This window comes from Lagopus leucura, unplaced genomic scaffold (genome assembly GCF_019238085.1).
Source record: "Lagopus leucura isolate 7727_CA_CO unplaced genomic scaffold, USGS_WTPT01 Super-Scaffold_100050, whole genome shotgun sequence".
In the NCBI taxonomy this organism is placed as follows: Eukaryota; Metazoa; Chordata; class Aves; order Galliformes; family Phasianidae; genus Lagopus; species Lagopus leucura.
This window is the reverse complement of record NW_024962296.1, coordinates 1,954,633-1,969,056: the sequence shown is the minus strand read 5'-3', so window position 1 is coordinate 1,969,056 and position 14,424 is coordinate 1,954,633. Positions and strand designations below refer to the sequence as shown.

Genomic DNA, 14,424 nt, shown 5'->3' with positions numbered 1-14,424 from the left:
AAGACAATGAAAAGCAGCCCTATCTAGGTATATACTGGAAATCTCATCCTTTCTGAACACACAGTGCAAGGTAGTCCTAATTTGGCATCCTTATTTCCAAGAGTTGTTAATAAAACTAGTCTCTAAAGAAAAGTTCCATCTAAAGATTGCACTGTCAATTTCTAGCACCAAGTCTAAGGATACAGTTATCAGTATTAAGACATGCAGCAGAGCTTGGATTCAGGGCCTGTAGAAGCAAGCAGTACCTCAGTCATACCTCTATTTGATGAAGTGATTTAAAAATAGATAGATCAAATGGCAAGAGATGCTCCTGAATGTTACTGGTTCCAAAAGGTCCTCCTGTTCCAGTGACCTGGTTATCAACGTTTAAGAACAGAGCTTTAGGGACACATAGGATGATACAACCCATCACAACACATTTCAGAACTGCCACCTTGTGTTTGTGTTTTGTAGCACACTGAGCATGGGGAAAAAAAAGGCACCACTGGCAAGACAAATCAAGGCTTCAATGCTGAGCTGAACACAGCAAAGCCACATCCTCTGAAAAGAACTTATTTGAAACCCCTGTTTCCTTCAAGGCAGAACTGCCTTCCTTTCCAGTACAGAGGGAAAAGTTCAGAGTGCTGACAACACAGGTTTGGAGAAAACACAGCACTCCACTGATGCACATCTAATAAAACTGCATCTAAAAATTTCCATGTGCCCATTGGAGTTTGGCCCCTGGAGAACACCAGCAACACACACAAAAAAGGGCTGTTTCCTTAATGTACCCTGTGCACACAATTTTGGGAGAAATCTTTAAGGTTTTCTCTGGTCTAATCTGAACCACACAAGCTCCGAAAGAGCTCTCAAATGTTCACACAGGGCAGAAATGCTGAAGATGGCAACTTTTCTAACAACAGTGCTGTTCTCCAGCCAGTGAATCCTCAGTTCTGAGAGTTCTGTACAAACAGGGAATGGCAAAGGCAACTGAAGGGCAACAGGAAAAGCTGTACAAAGTGTGGTTTTGCTATTGCGGCTTGTTAGGTTTCCAGTGAAGCTTTCTCTGCTTGTTACTCAGGAAAATCCTTTCCATAGCACTCAACAAGTAGTAAAAACACCTATCTGTTCTGAGGCTATCTTACATTTATTCTGACATGGCATTTTAGCTACAGCTTCAAAGTCAGTTTCAACTATGAAAGTGAGGGCTTGTGTTGTTTTTTTTTTTGTTTTTTTTTTTTTTTTCCTTCAGAGTGTCAAAAATAAAGAAAAAGGACAGAATTTATATTCATGTAAGCATATATACACACACGTGTTCCTACAGATACAGTGACCTAACAAATGACAGCAAAGAATGCAGGGCTGAGAAAGTAATACTTATCCACACAGTCCTACCAGCACCCACACTGTGAGCACGAGCCTACAGAGAAAGCTGCTGAAAAGAGCACACCACAAGCAAATGAGCATTCTTGTTGGAGAATTACATATTTCAAATTGGCAGAAGCGTATTTAACATGAATTCTAAATGATCGTTGGGGTTTACAATCAGTGAAAGCTCTCGTACATTTGAACTAAGCTCCACAAGTTTGCTAAGAATCATGTCAAAGGCTGATAGGAACAATGTCTCCAGTATTTGTGCACATATAGCTCACCTTTAAATACTTGAGCCTACAAGTGAAATCTAGAATATGACCTAAGTCTGTTTTGGCATCTCCATTAGCACACGTAGGCTTCCCCTGTAGCAACTGTTGAGTGACAGCATATAACTGCAGTGGTCTAATGGTAAAGACTTCTCCAGCCATTAATAACTGCTCTCCTGAAAAACAAGAGTATGACATTAAACATTGCTGCAGTGAGCTGCACTACTTCAGTGATCATAAAGAATGAATGGTACATGGAAAATCTCAGGTTAGAGAGGAAACAACCGTTTCATGCTTTAAAAGCTTGAGACTGACATAACAAAACAGCTCCTTTTTTTTGTCACTTTGAACAGTTTAAGTAGAATTTGCTTTAAACCAGAATACAGCTGTTCAAACAGGCATCTGTAATACAAGCCTGAAGTAGTGCAACTAATGGCTGATATTCCCCTCCTTCACAGAAGTACAATCGAAGTTCACATAATCTAAGAGATACCAAGCTTTTCTTCCAAAAAGCTTCAATCCATTCAGAAAAACCAGTGTTTGTTTATCCAGACAATAATTCTTGCAGTTTTAGCAATTTTGCCTGAATGCTCAGTTATAGCAAACAGTTTCTCTGAGAGCAGAACTTTCACCACACTAAAACCAATGGGAGCTCCCTGGGCATAAAAGCATCATCTGATATTTGTGAAATCTGGTATTCCTACAGAACTATCATTAAACAGTAGAAAACAGCATCCTCTCCAGAGGCACCTGAAGAGCTAACATGGAGCACAGCAGAACACACATGGAATGAACCCCTCTTCCCTTTAGAGACATCAGATTGACTCAGACAAGTGAGCACCATCTCTCATGGTAAGCTGAAAAATACAATTCCCTTCGACATCAAGGGGAGCAAGCCCAAGAGTTCACCTGCATAGAAAAGGGAGAATATACCCCTATACAGCAGTGAGACTGCATGGGCTACAAAGACAGGACAGATTTCTTCAGCAATTGCCATAATGTTCCAACATTTGCTGAGTGGACCCTCTGGAATGGCTGTATCTGAAGTTAATTTTGAGCCAGAAAATCTGGAACAGCACTCTGAAACATGCTTCACCTACTGCCTCAGCCATCTGGAACATCCACATCTATCTAGCACATCCTTAGAGACAAAACAAGCATGGTTTAATCATTCCAAACCTCCTCTGTTAACTGCACAGCTAGAGCTATTGTAGGTAGAGGAAGTGCATCCCATTTTCCTCTGCCAGCTATAGTACCTTATTTAACCGACAGGTCTCCCATTTCCCAAATTCTAGAATAATATTTGGATATAGAAAGTACATTTATTGCACTCTGTCTCAGCACTCACTGATACACACCAAACTTCCCTACAGCAAGAGGAAAAGTCTAATGAAAGCTTCTAATTGGCAGTACCACAGCTTCTCCTTTTAGTCTTTACATATCAAAAACTCAGATCTCTACTTGTCTGGAAATTAAACACCACAGGTGCGTGAATGCGTGCAGATAGAAGAAAACTGTCACATCATTCACAGCTAATTCTTCCAAGTTATTTACCTTTGTGGAAGAGATCTTCAGCCAAAGCAGCAGTGATCCCATTGATCTCCTGCAAAGAATAAATCACTGCAATTAAATGTTATTTATATACTTCTAATTATTTCCCAATGTGCACCTTTGCTGCTTTCCCTTTTTGCTACAGTGCACAATTTAAAATAATACAATGGAACTGTGACTGTGTCTTACTGATTTGTCTATAACTTGAAAATACTTCATACAAATGATCCCAAATCAGTTATTTCATACATTTTTGATTTCCAAGATGGAATGCATTGCACTGCATTTAATTAATCACATTCTCTTGTATTAAAAGTACAACAGCAGCTATAGCACCTATTACTTATCATCTCAACCCAGCTTGAAAGAGATGTCAGCTATGAAGAAGCTAAGTAAGAATATTCTCCAAACAAACAAAAACCACAAAACAACACAGGAAGTAAGATTTTGAGTGTCAGTAAACACAAAACCCCCAATCCATTAACAAGCCTACAAGGAAGAGAAAATAATTCAGCTTGTGAACTTCAACACTCTAAGCTCACTGCAGAAAGCAAGAGACCACTTTCCCATCCTCCACCTTCTTCTCTACCTTTCAGGACTGACTGACTTGCTCAGCTTCCACTCCAGGCACTGATGGCTCCCAGAGGAAAACAAAACACTGAACCCAATGCAGGAATTTCCTCCTTCTAAATTTGAAGGTGCACAAAGATCAGTGCACTTGTTTTCTGCAAGCCCACAAATTGTTCTGAACGCTTCTATCTCAACGGCACACAAGGCATAAAACGAAACCATTTGTGATGGTGAAAACTCCCCTAGACACACACCTCATTTTAACATAGCTGCAGTGCAAACAAATGCTGTGGATCGTGAAATGAGTACCTGATGGGTTTGCTTCACTGACAAATCCTCCATTCGTAAAGAGAATAAATTCACAAGGCATCTGAAACACTTCAGCTCATTTCATGAGGCAAGCATTTTAGAAAAGCACATTCTTAATACAGCTGACACCCCACTCACAGAGGATGAACAAAGCCTCCACATTGTTGTACAGGAAACAAGCTACAAAGAGCTGCATGCCAAACTACCACCTCTTCTTTGAGCCAACCAGTTACACCCATGTCACCTGCTCACATTCTCTTTCATCACCTGAGACCACAGCAGATATCTGTATATGTTTATAATTAAAACAAGATTATAAATTGGATGGCTTGGTGACTAGCATACAAAAAAAGCTACTCTATTCCTCTGTCAAACTCACAAGAGACTTCTGTGTCAGCTCCAACAACTTACATGTTTCAACCCCACAGAAGCTCCATTGTTTGCAGGTGCTTCTGACCAGTAGTTTCTGAGCACTCTATTTTCATGCAAAAGTTCCTATCTGCAAGTTAAACCAAATCTCTTCAAATGACAAAACATTAAGCAGCAACAAAACAAGCACCCCTGTATCTCCACAGACATTCTGTTCAATGCCGCGATGTGATGTTCTGCATTGCTACCACATGCAACTGTGACTCCTTGCCAACTTGTACCTGACCATTCCCTACAATCATAGAATCACAAGGTTGGAAACAACCTGCAAGATCATTTAGTCCAACCATCCTCCCATCACCACTGCTACCACAAGCACTAAACCAGATCTCGCAGCTCCTCATCCAGACGCCTCTTGAACACTACCAGGGACAGCAATTCCACCACCTCCCTGGGCAGCCATTGCAGTGCCTGACCACTGAGAGAAAAAGTTTCTCCTCATGTCCAACCCAAACCTCCTCTGGTACAACTTACAGCCATTTCTCCGTGTCCTGCTCATTGCCTGGGAGAAGAGGCCAAAACCCTCCTCATCACAACCTCCCTTCAGGAAGTTGTAGAGCACACTGAGGTCTCCCCTGAGCCTCCTCTTCTCCCGACTGAACAATCCCAGCTCCCTCAGCTGCTCCTCATAAGGTTTGTGCTCCAGACCCCTCACACGTTCCAGGGCTTCAATGTCTCTCTTGTAGTGAGGGGCCCAAAATTGAACACAACACTCGAGGTGCGGCCGCACCAGTGCTGAGTACAGAGGGATGATCACCTCCCTGCTCATGCTGGCCGCACCATTTCTAATGCACACCAGAATGGCATTGGCCCTCTTGTAGATGGGAGTCACATCAGCAAGCTCCAATCCTCTGGGACCTCTCCAGATAACCAGGAATGCTGCTAGATAGCACAGAAGCTCAGAAATCACCCCACCAGCTCCCTCAGCACCCTAGGATGGAGCCCATCCAGTCCCATGGACTTGTGACAGTGCAGATGGAGGAGGAGCTCTGTCTACCTGAATCACCGGGGCTGTATTCTGCGTAGCATCCCAGACTTCCAGATCAGGGCATAAAGTGCCCTGAGGATAACTGATTTGCCTATTAAAGGCAGATGAAAGAAGGTGCTGAGGACCTCAGCCTCTCCTTATTCTCAGTGGTCACATTCCCTGCTGCATCAAATAAAGGATGGAAATTCCCCTTGGTTCTTCTCTTACCGTTGATATATTTGCAAAAGGATTTCTTATTCCCTTTTACTGCAGTGGCCAATCTGCGTTCAAGTTGGCCTTTTGCCTTCCTAACTTCCTCCCTGCATACCTTAGCAGCTTCCTTGTAATCTCCCCAAGTCGCCTGTCCCTTCTTCCAGAGGACACAGACTGTCTTTTTCTTCCAAAGTCTCAACAATAATTCCCTGCTCATCCACACCAGTCTTCTCCCCCTGCAGCTTGCCTTATGGCGCTCAGGCACAGCCTGTTCTTGTGCCTTTAAGATTTCCATCTTGAGGAGCATCCAGGTTTCCTGGACCCCTCCCCCCTTAAGGAGTGACTCCCAATGGACCCCCACAACAAGTGTCCTGAACAGGGCGAAGTCTGCCCTCTGGAAGTTCAAGATAGCAGTTTTGCTGGTCACCCTTCTGACATCGCCAAGAATAGAGAATTCTGCAGTTTCATGGTCGCTCTGCCCAAGACAGTCCCCAAACCTTCACATCTCCAATACATATGGGCTTCAGAGTGTTTTAAATCTATTTAAGATAAGCCCCTTCTTTGAACTTTGTATAGTTCTGCTAACCAGGGAAATAAAATTAAGCAATCCCTACTGGAAACACTACAAGAACAGGAACTGTAGCAGCCTTTCTACCCAAACTACCAAGGCAAGAGCAGTGATTTAACGTCTCAAGAACACATGCAGGTCATCTGACAGAGATACTTAAAAAGATCAAAGTTCTACAGGAATATTATTTTCCAGCAGAATTGCTGTGGTAAATATTTAGCTTTACTGCTGACAGCTAACTTTTTTTCTGTAAATATTTGTAAGCTCCGAGCAAAAACAATTGAGTTGGAGTTTATACTTCAATCTCCACCCCCAACATTAACCAACAATATGCAGAGTAAGCAACACCTTTGTTTCTAAAATACAGAAATAGAGCAGCTTTCATACACAAATAATGCCAGATCTTTGGGAAAGTCTTGCAAAAACATGAACACTACAGCAAAAGAAAAAAAAATCAGCTGAAAAACAGGGCAAGGAATACAAAGAGGCTCAGCCTGCATAAAAGAAACTTTGTTGAAGCTGATGCACTGAAACATTAATGAAATGTCAGAATATCATTTAGGAAAGAGCAGCCAGAGGAGAAAAAAAAAAAGCAACTTTTCAGTCCTCAAGAAGCTTGTTCCACCTGATCAGAACTGCTCCTATGCCATCATGCACATTTTTAATCAATTTAATACCTCTACTTCATTTAGAGGACTCAATCATCATACACTCTTAGTGCTTTTTGATCAACTCTGCAGGGTAATAGTAATGCTATGGACTAAACCTACAGTTTCAGCTGAGTTTAAGTCTGAACTCTAACCAGGATGCTTATATTCACGTAATGCAACTTCGGTAGTTTCTCATTTTGTTGCTAAGGCTTAATCACCATACCTAACGAACCAACATGCCTAATGAACCATTTGTGACTCACTTCTGAAGCCTTCATAAGAAACTACAAAAGGCAATCTCAGCCACCACGCCAGAGCAATTACTGCTCTTTCATTCCACTCAGCTCTCTCCAGTGCATTTTCCTCTCAATAAAAAGTCCACTCTCTCCCTTGCAATCTGAAGCAATACTGCAAAAAAGGTTAACGAAGCACAAGAGACAAACGAACAATTTGCAGTATGAATGTGAAAGCCATGGCTTCTTTCTTCCCTACTGTAACACTGTAGGCTGGATGGAGCAATGCCTCCAGGGGCCTCTCCATTAGCATGCTCTCCTACAGAAGTGCTATTTTTCTTCATTTGGTCTATTGGAAACTGTTTCAGGGTGAACCACAGCTCTGCCCATTACCACAGAGAGGGAGGAAGTGGATCAGTTACGTAAGGTTCCTTCCGAGAACCAGCACTGCTGACTTCAGCCAATTCAGCTGCAGATTTATTCACTGCTTCCAACTATTCCACTTCTGATCTTACTATGGTGACTAGTAGTGTGGGCAGAGACTGTACCTACTCCAAAGGCTTTGGTGTAAAGAAAAAAGCCAACAACTTCCATTATATTCATTATATTATGCAAAAAGCTGAAAAAGAGTTTCAGTTATTCCAAAAAAGACTGCATGAAATTCCCTCCAAGTTGGAGAACTAAGGAAGGACACTCAGGACCACATTCTTATACACTAAAAACAAAACTTACATAAAAATGAAAGTGTAAGAAGTGTGACAGAACTTTTGGAACAGTAACAGGGAACTTGACTAGAAGAGTTTGCAGATAGACTTCTAATTCCTTTTGCCTCTTCTCCACCAGACTTTTGGAATTTTTTCCAATAATCTTCTTGGGAGGTAGCAGGTTTTTATCTATTTTCTTTTCTGAGACGAGCTGAAAGACAAAGACCAGGCTTATTACTTCCTATGCCTGGTTACACGGAAGCAGCAACTGAACACAGACACAAGTTTCTGTTTGAGGCTATAGTTATTCAGGCTCATTTCCCACAGTTCAGAAGGGGAATGTAACATGCACAGTTAATACTACCCAATCAAAAAGGATTTAGTGCAGCGCTATCTAGTAGACATTTCCACTGCTACTGAGGGAAGAAAAGATGTCCTATACAACAGAACTGCTTTTGTAAAAGACTAAGGCCCCAGTTTTAAGATCCTTACCTTTTCATGGAGGTCATGGAAATCACTGTAGCGATGTTTGACTGTCCACTGATGACTGCCAACACTGACCTGAATGATGTACACCTGAAACGAAGAACACAAAGTAAGGAAAGGAACTTGCAAAGCATTTTGAAGAAAAGTCAACAGGTACACTATAAGGCTACACATAAAGCATGTACAATCTAACCTGAGTCTAATCTTGCAGTTAACTTAAAAGCTAATCCAAACTCTAAGGTGATTTTGCTGAGGTAGGACACCTAATGCCATGCACAAGGTTGCTCCTCAAACAGAGCACCTCAGCTGCTGCTTCTTTTAAAGCCACGTCATTCTTGCAATCCAAAAGCTAAAGCAAACAAGATTTCTAAACTTAACGTTTCTGGCAGCCAAGCCAGAATTCATAGCTACCCACAAGTCTGAGTTAGCAGCATCCCTTTTTCAATCTACCAAGCTGCAGAGTAGGCACAGGAGTCTGGCAGGCATCCTGTTCCCACTTCACTGTTAGGCAGGAATCCTGTTCTGAGCTTTTCAGAAATCCAGGAGAATCCTCTAGTTGCTTGGGCATTGACTGTTTAACTCCTCTTACAGTAAAACACAACGTAGCTTCCTGATCACTACAATTGCACCCAAATACTAACGATAATTCTCTAAACCAAACCAACACTCATTTAGACAAAGATTTTAAACATCCTATGTAGCGAAAGCAGAACACAGGATTATTTTTATTGCAGGTGATGCTCCCTGCTGAGCACAGATTGTGCAGTAAGTGCACGGTCCACCTCTGGACAAACCAGAAGTAAGGCAATCCCAAAGAAACTTGAAGGCAGAAAAGAAAGCACCAAGCAGAAAACAGACAAGGATCAGTAAAAGTTGTGTATCTCCATGAAAGCAACACAGTAAACTTATCCAGCTTCACTTCACTCCTTGGAAAATGTATCTTAATCAAATCTTGAAAGCATTTAGCACAAATGATAACTTGTTTCCCCATTACAGATAACACAGACATGATTCACTGCTACCCTGACACTGAAGCACACTTAGCTGGTAATTCCACTTGAAGAAATGAAAACCAGAGTGAATTTTCAATTTGCTACATAAAAGGCAGCCAGTTAGCACTCACTGCTAGCCAAGACCAGGAGAGTGTCACACATTAAACAGAATGCCTCTTGCATTTTAGAGATGAAACTGCTCCAGAAAACATAATTGGTACGAGATGCATCTGACACACGGCCTCACTGAACACGTCCCGCAGAGCAGCAAATCAAGATGTCTGACCAGTGCATACAGACGAGGACACATCAGTGTTTGGGTGAGTGCTGCAAGTGCAGATGAATGCATACAAGAATTAGTTTCAATTAAGGCCTGTGTGTGATCTGCAGGCTGGCTGTGTTGAGAAACCGCCGGTCAGGATTATTTACTGTGCTGATGACAAACCAAAAGAGGAATAACCCCAGTGTCAGCAGTTCCTCATATGCCTGAGGAAAAAGCAAGGGGGGGGACTAGAAGAAGTCATCAGGATTAAATTCAGAACCATAGTAGTACTATGCACAGAAGCCAGAAGAATACTAGTTACTTTTAAATGCTGCGCGCTGAACTACGGCAGATCGAGCAGCACAGCTAAATACTGAAAGTGCAATGAATAAAACCTTAGATGAGATATTGAAAGCCCAGTAAACTGTAGCTCCCAACTGCAGACTCATGACACAACAAAGCTAGAAGCTTCCTCTCTGCACTCAATACAAAGCAAACATACAACAAAGGTTCCATGAAGGCTTTTGCCAAAATGACAAGCCTTGAGCACTTCCAGAAACAGAGCACTGAGCCAAACGGACAGTCTGGTCAGGAAAACATCTGTTAAGGCAGACATTTCAGATGAGCCAACTCCTCACAGCACTCCCCACGTAGAAAGCACTGCAGCAACCAGCCACACAGCCCCAGCCCTCAGACAGACTGCACATTCATCTTCAAACTGCCATTATCTTGAGCAACACAGAATCACACAGAATCACAGAATTGTAGAGGTTGGAAGGGACCTCCAGAGATCATCGAGTCCAACCCCCCTGCCAAAGCAGTTCCCTACAGCAGGTCGCACAGGTTGGCATCCAGGCAGGTCTTGAACATCTCCAGAGAAGGAGACTCCCCCACCTCCCTGGGCAGCCTGTTCCAGTGCTCCGTCACCTCACTGTAAAGAAGTTCTTGCGCATGTTTGTGCGGAACTTCCTATGCTGCAGTTTCCGGCCATTTCCCCTTGTCCTGTCTCCACTCACCACTGAAAAGAGTCCGGCCTCGCCATTCTGCCCCCCACACCTTAGATATTTATAGACCTGGATCAGGTCCCCTCTCAGTCTCCTTTTCTCAAGGCTGAACAGACCCAGTTCACTCAGCCTTTCCTCATAGCAGAGATGCTCCAGGCCCTTCACCATCTTCGTGGCCCTCCGCTGGACTCTTTCCAAGAGATCCCTGTCTTTTTTGTACTGGGGAGCCCAGAACTGGACGCAGTGCTCCAGATGAGGTCTTACCAGGGCAGAGTAGAGGGGGAGGATCACCTGCCTCGACCTGCTGGCCACGCTCTGTGCAATGCACCCCAGGATGCCATTGGCCCTCTTGGCCACAAGGGCACACTGCTGGCTCATGGCCGACCTGTCGTCCACCAGGACACCCAGGTCCCTTTCCGCAGAGCTCCCCTCCAGCAGGTCATCCCCCAACCTGTACTGGTGCATGCAGTTATTCCTCCCCAGATGCAAGACTCTACACTTGCTTTTGTTAAACCTCATCCTTTTTTTTCTGCCCAGCTCAACATCAATGAAACAGACTTGCATGATCCAAAGCCTTGTTTCAATTCATTCTAGAGCAAAAAAAAAAATTAAAAAAAATTGGACTTTTAAAGAAAGCCAAATATGTAGCGACATTTTCATTTAACTGATGGACTGATAGGCCAACAGTTCAAGATTGGTGACAGCCAGCCCAGCCACCAAGCCACCTGCTGGCAGGCACACGTGGGGAGATGAAACCATGCTGCACCTCCTCCCAGGCATTACCATGTGAAATCTCCACCTGCATTTATGACAAACGGCATTACTCTGCAGCTAAACATGAAAGCATTCCCACCCACAGGTTCTCAGCCTGGAAGCCTGCCTCCCAGTGCCTTCACTAAACTCTTAAGTACAATGCATTTTGTCTTTCTACATGTTGTTACCATATCTAGTGCTATATTTTTTCATTGTTTTCTTACCCATTACAACAAGGTTCTCAATTAGAATCACAGAATGGCCTGGGTTGCAAAGGAGCACAGTGCTCACCCAGTTCCAACCCCCTGCTGTGTGCAGGTCACCAACCAGCAGCCCAGGCTGCCCAGAGCCACATCCAGCCTGGCCTTGAATGCCTGCAGGGATGGGGCATCCACAGCCTCTTTGGGCAGTACTCACCCCCTTACAGCATACCTTTTATCTTCCTCAATCTAATAAAGTGAAATGCTTATGTAAAATTAAGATGTATAGCTTCTAATCCAGCTGCTAATAAACACTGGTGATCTCAGACTCCTTTCTGTGTTTGCCTGCACAGCTGAACCTGTTCACCTTGCTTTGTATGGAGAACTTGCCTTTTTGCAGTATCCTCCTTCCAACTCCACCAACTTCGGTACCACTGAGAGAAAAACAAGTACCTGTCAGAGCTGCCTACATCCACAGCCCAGGGCACAGGTGCAACCGCAGCCAGCAGGTCCCACATTGCAAAGCAGTGATGCATCTGCTCCTCCCTGCCTCCTCAGGCACTTCATTTACACCCATCTGAGGAAGCCACAGACTTCTTGTGAATTATCAAAGCTTGTATTAAAAACAGCTGCTCAAAACAAGAAAGGCAGGAAAACGATTTTAGGCCAAACAAATGCACAGAAGGAAACAAATGAAGCATTGGCAGCCTTGAGGCCTTCTAGCAATCTGCCAGTCTTCACTCAGCACCTATTCCAACTAGCATACACAGGGGAAACACTCAGTGAAGGTGCTCACACTTTTCTAACCCAACAGAAACACTGTAAATAACTGTATATCTTCTCTGCTGTATTAATCCATACCTTGCCTTCCTGCCTAACAGTTCCAGCAAGAACCACATTTGAAAAATACTTACAAGATTATGAAGAACTGTGGGTCTTCCCCATATATTTTACAGGCTTTAACACCTAAGCCATCATCCAGATGCCATTAAAATAAAGCCCCCTTCTGTGAGATTATTAACTCTGAAATACAGAGTACAGTAGCAAGCATCAGTGCCAAAATAAAAGACCCTTTCAAAGACAAGGGTAGAAAGAGGACCGCTGCTATCTTTTATGGCTAATGATGCAGTTTGCCACCAGTATTTCCTTTCTCACCTTTAACAAAGGTGACTGACTCTTACACCTTTTACTTCTGCTGCACTACAGGTCACTGTAAGGTCCTTACTGCAGCACAACTCATTTTTAAAACAAATGCCAATTTCTGCAAACCATTTCACTTTGTCAATCATTTTCTAAATCATTTTTGTCTTCATTTAAAATCACACCTATATCTAATTGCTTAAGCTTTCTCATACAAACTGCTGCAGGTTTGCAGTCCTGCTAACACTCTTCACAGCTGCACCAACAGGGAAGCTTAATGTGTCAACTCCCTCAAACCAGCAGCAAGAGAATCAAAACCAGGATCAACTACTCGTAAAACTTCCTCACGTGCTACTTTTAAAGCACCCAAGCAAAGTGACATCAGAATAGCGCAACATTCCCAGAGCTCCACTCATTAGCAATCTTTAAAAGTAAGATTTCTGCTAACACAGCTGCTAGCCCCAACCACCAGCTGATTTGCTGAGCACTACCTGCAAAGCCATAAGCCTGAACTGCAGCTCCACCCAGCACGCTGATGGCCTTGCCCAGCATACCACCATACTAGTTTGAGCACCAAGGCAGCTGGCACTTCCCTTCCCCTGCCTGTAAACTCCAGCACAGCAAGAGGCAAGTAACACTTGGACGTTTCTTTAAATTAACTTTAATTTCTCTTGCACGGGTACTGTAAAACACTGGTGAAAATCCTCAACATCAACACTAACAACTCGGAGTCATGGCACATGCCTGGCATGCAAGCATCCAGACAGCACACTGCAAGTCTCACCACGGTGCTGGGACAGCGCTGCTCGGGGATGAACCACAACCCGAGCAGCACAGCTCTCGTGAACACACATCCTACAGTAGCCCACCGTCTGCTCTCAGTTCCTCACCTCCCGACAGCCGTCCCCAAAGACGTTTTAGTGGCGGGCAGTTCAGAGAGCCGTTACACTCCTCGTGTGCTACAGCTGTGCACGTTCCGTGTCCTATGATGCACAGAAACGGCTCTAAGTTTTCTTTTGGAAGCCGTTCAGACGGATTTTCAGGCACTGTCCTGCAGCTCCCCGGCTCAGCGGTGCCCCGGTCACGCCGCGCTCCACCAGGCGCGGCTCGCGGCTGGCCTTACATAAAGCAGGGCGGCAACGCCTTGTGTGCCACCAGCGGCTTCGCGAGAAGCTTCCTGAACAACACAGCTCCGCTACAACGCAACCCGTCGAAAAACAGAAGTGTGAAACCAAAATCCGAGCTCATTCCCAACAACATACACCGCTGGCCGCCTCTCTCCCCCGCCTTCCCCTTGGAGAAGCACCGCCGAACGCCAACGCCGCCCCACGTAGCGCGAAACGGCACGGAACGAGGGCCGCGGCCATTACCGTGTAGGTCTCCACGAGCTCGGAGCCCAGGACCTGCGCGCTCCGCAGAGGCTCCTCGCCGTCCTCGCCCGCCGCCGCCTCCATAACGCGGAAGAAACACGCAGCCGCCCCTCACGCCGCAGCCGTTCCCCGCCGCCCGCCGCTGCCGCCTCCCGCCCCGGCTCCCCGCCTGCCCCGCGCTGCCGTCGCCGCCACCGCCACCGCCATCTTGGCTCTGCCCCCTCAGGGTGCGGCCGGTGCCGCCCGCGATCATTTTATTGGCTCGGCGCTGGAGGGGCGGGGATTGCCGCAGGAGGAGGCGGGATTGGTCGGGCCTCGCGTCCGTCTGCGCAAAGGAGGGCGGGGCTAAGCGGCGAGGGGGCGTGGCTTAGGCGCGTGGGGCACGTCTGCGTGCTTGCTCTCTC

At 44.9% G+C, this 14,424-nt stretch overlaps 1 protein-coding gene across 6 annotated transcripts in view; it reads right to left on the bottom strand.

Moving 5' to 3' along the window:
- Positions 1-14,138, bottom strand: part of NISCH (nischarin) — a 31,997-nt gene extending 17,859 nt beyond the window's left edge. For all 6 annotated transcript variants that reach the window (XM_042885403.1, XM_042885404.1, XM_042885405.1 and 3 more), the window contains exons 1-6: positions 14,021-14,138; positions 8,306-8,389; positions 7,842-8,024; positions 3,174-3,222; positions 1,632-1,795; positions 257-352 (exon numbers count right to left, since the gene is read on the bottom strand). In XM_042885403.1, the coding sequence (XP_042741337.1) occupies positions 257-352; positions 1,632-1,795; positions 3,174-3,222; positions 7,842-8,024; positions 8,306-8,389; positions 14,021-14,104 (660 nt within the window). In that variant the 5' untranslated portion in view covers positions 14,105-14,138. The remainder of the gene's footprint in view (positions 1-256; positions 353-1,631; positions 1,796-3,173; positions 3,223-7,841; positions 8,025-8,305; positions 8,390-14,020) is intronic.
- Positions 14,139-14,424: the final 286 nt, after the last annotated feature.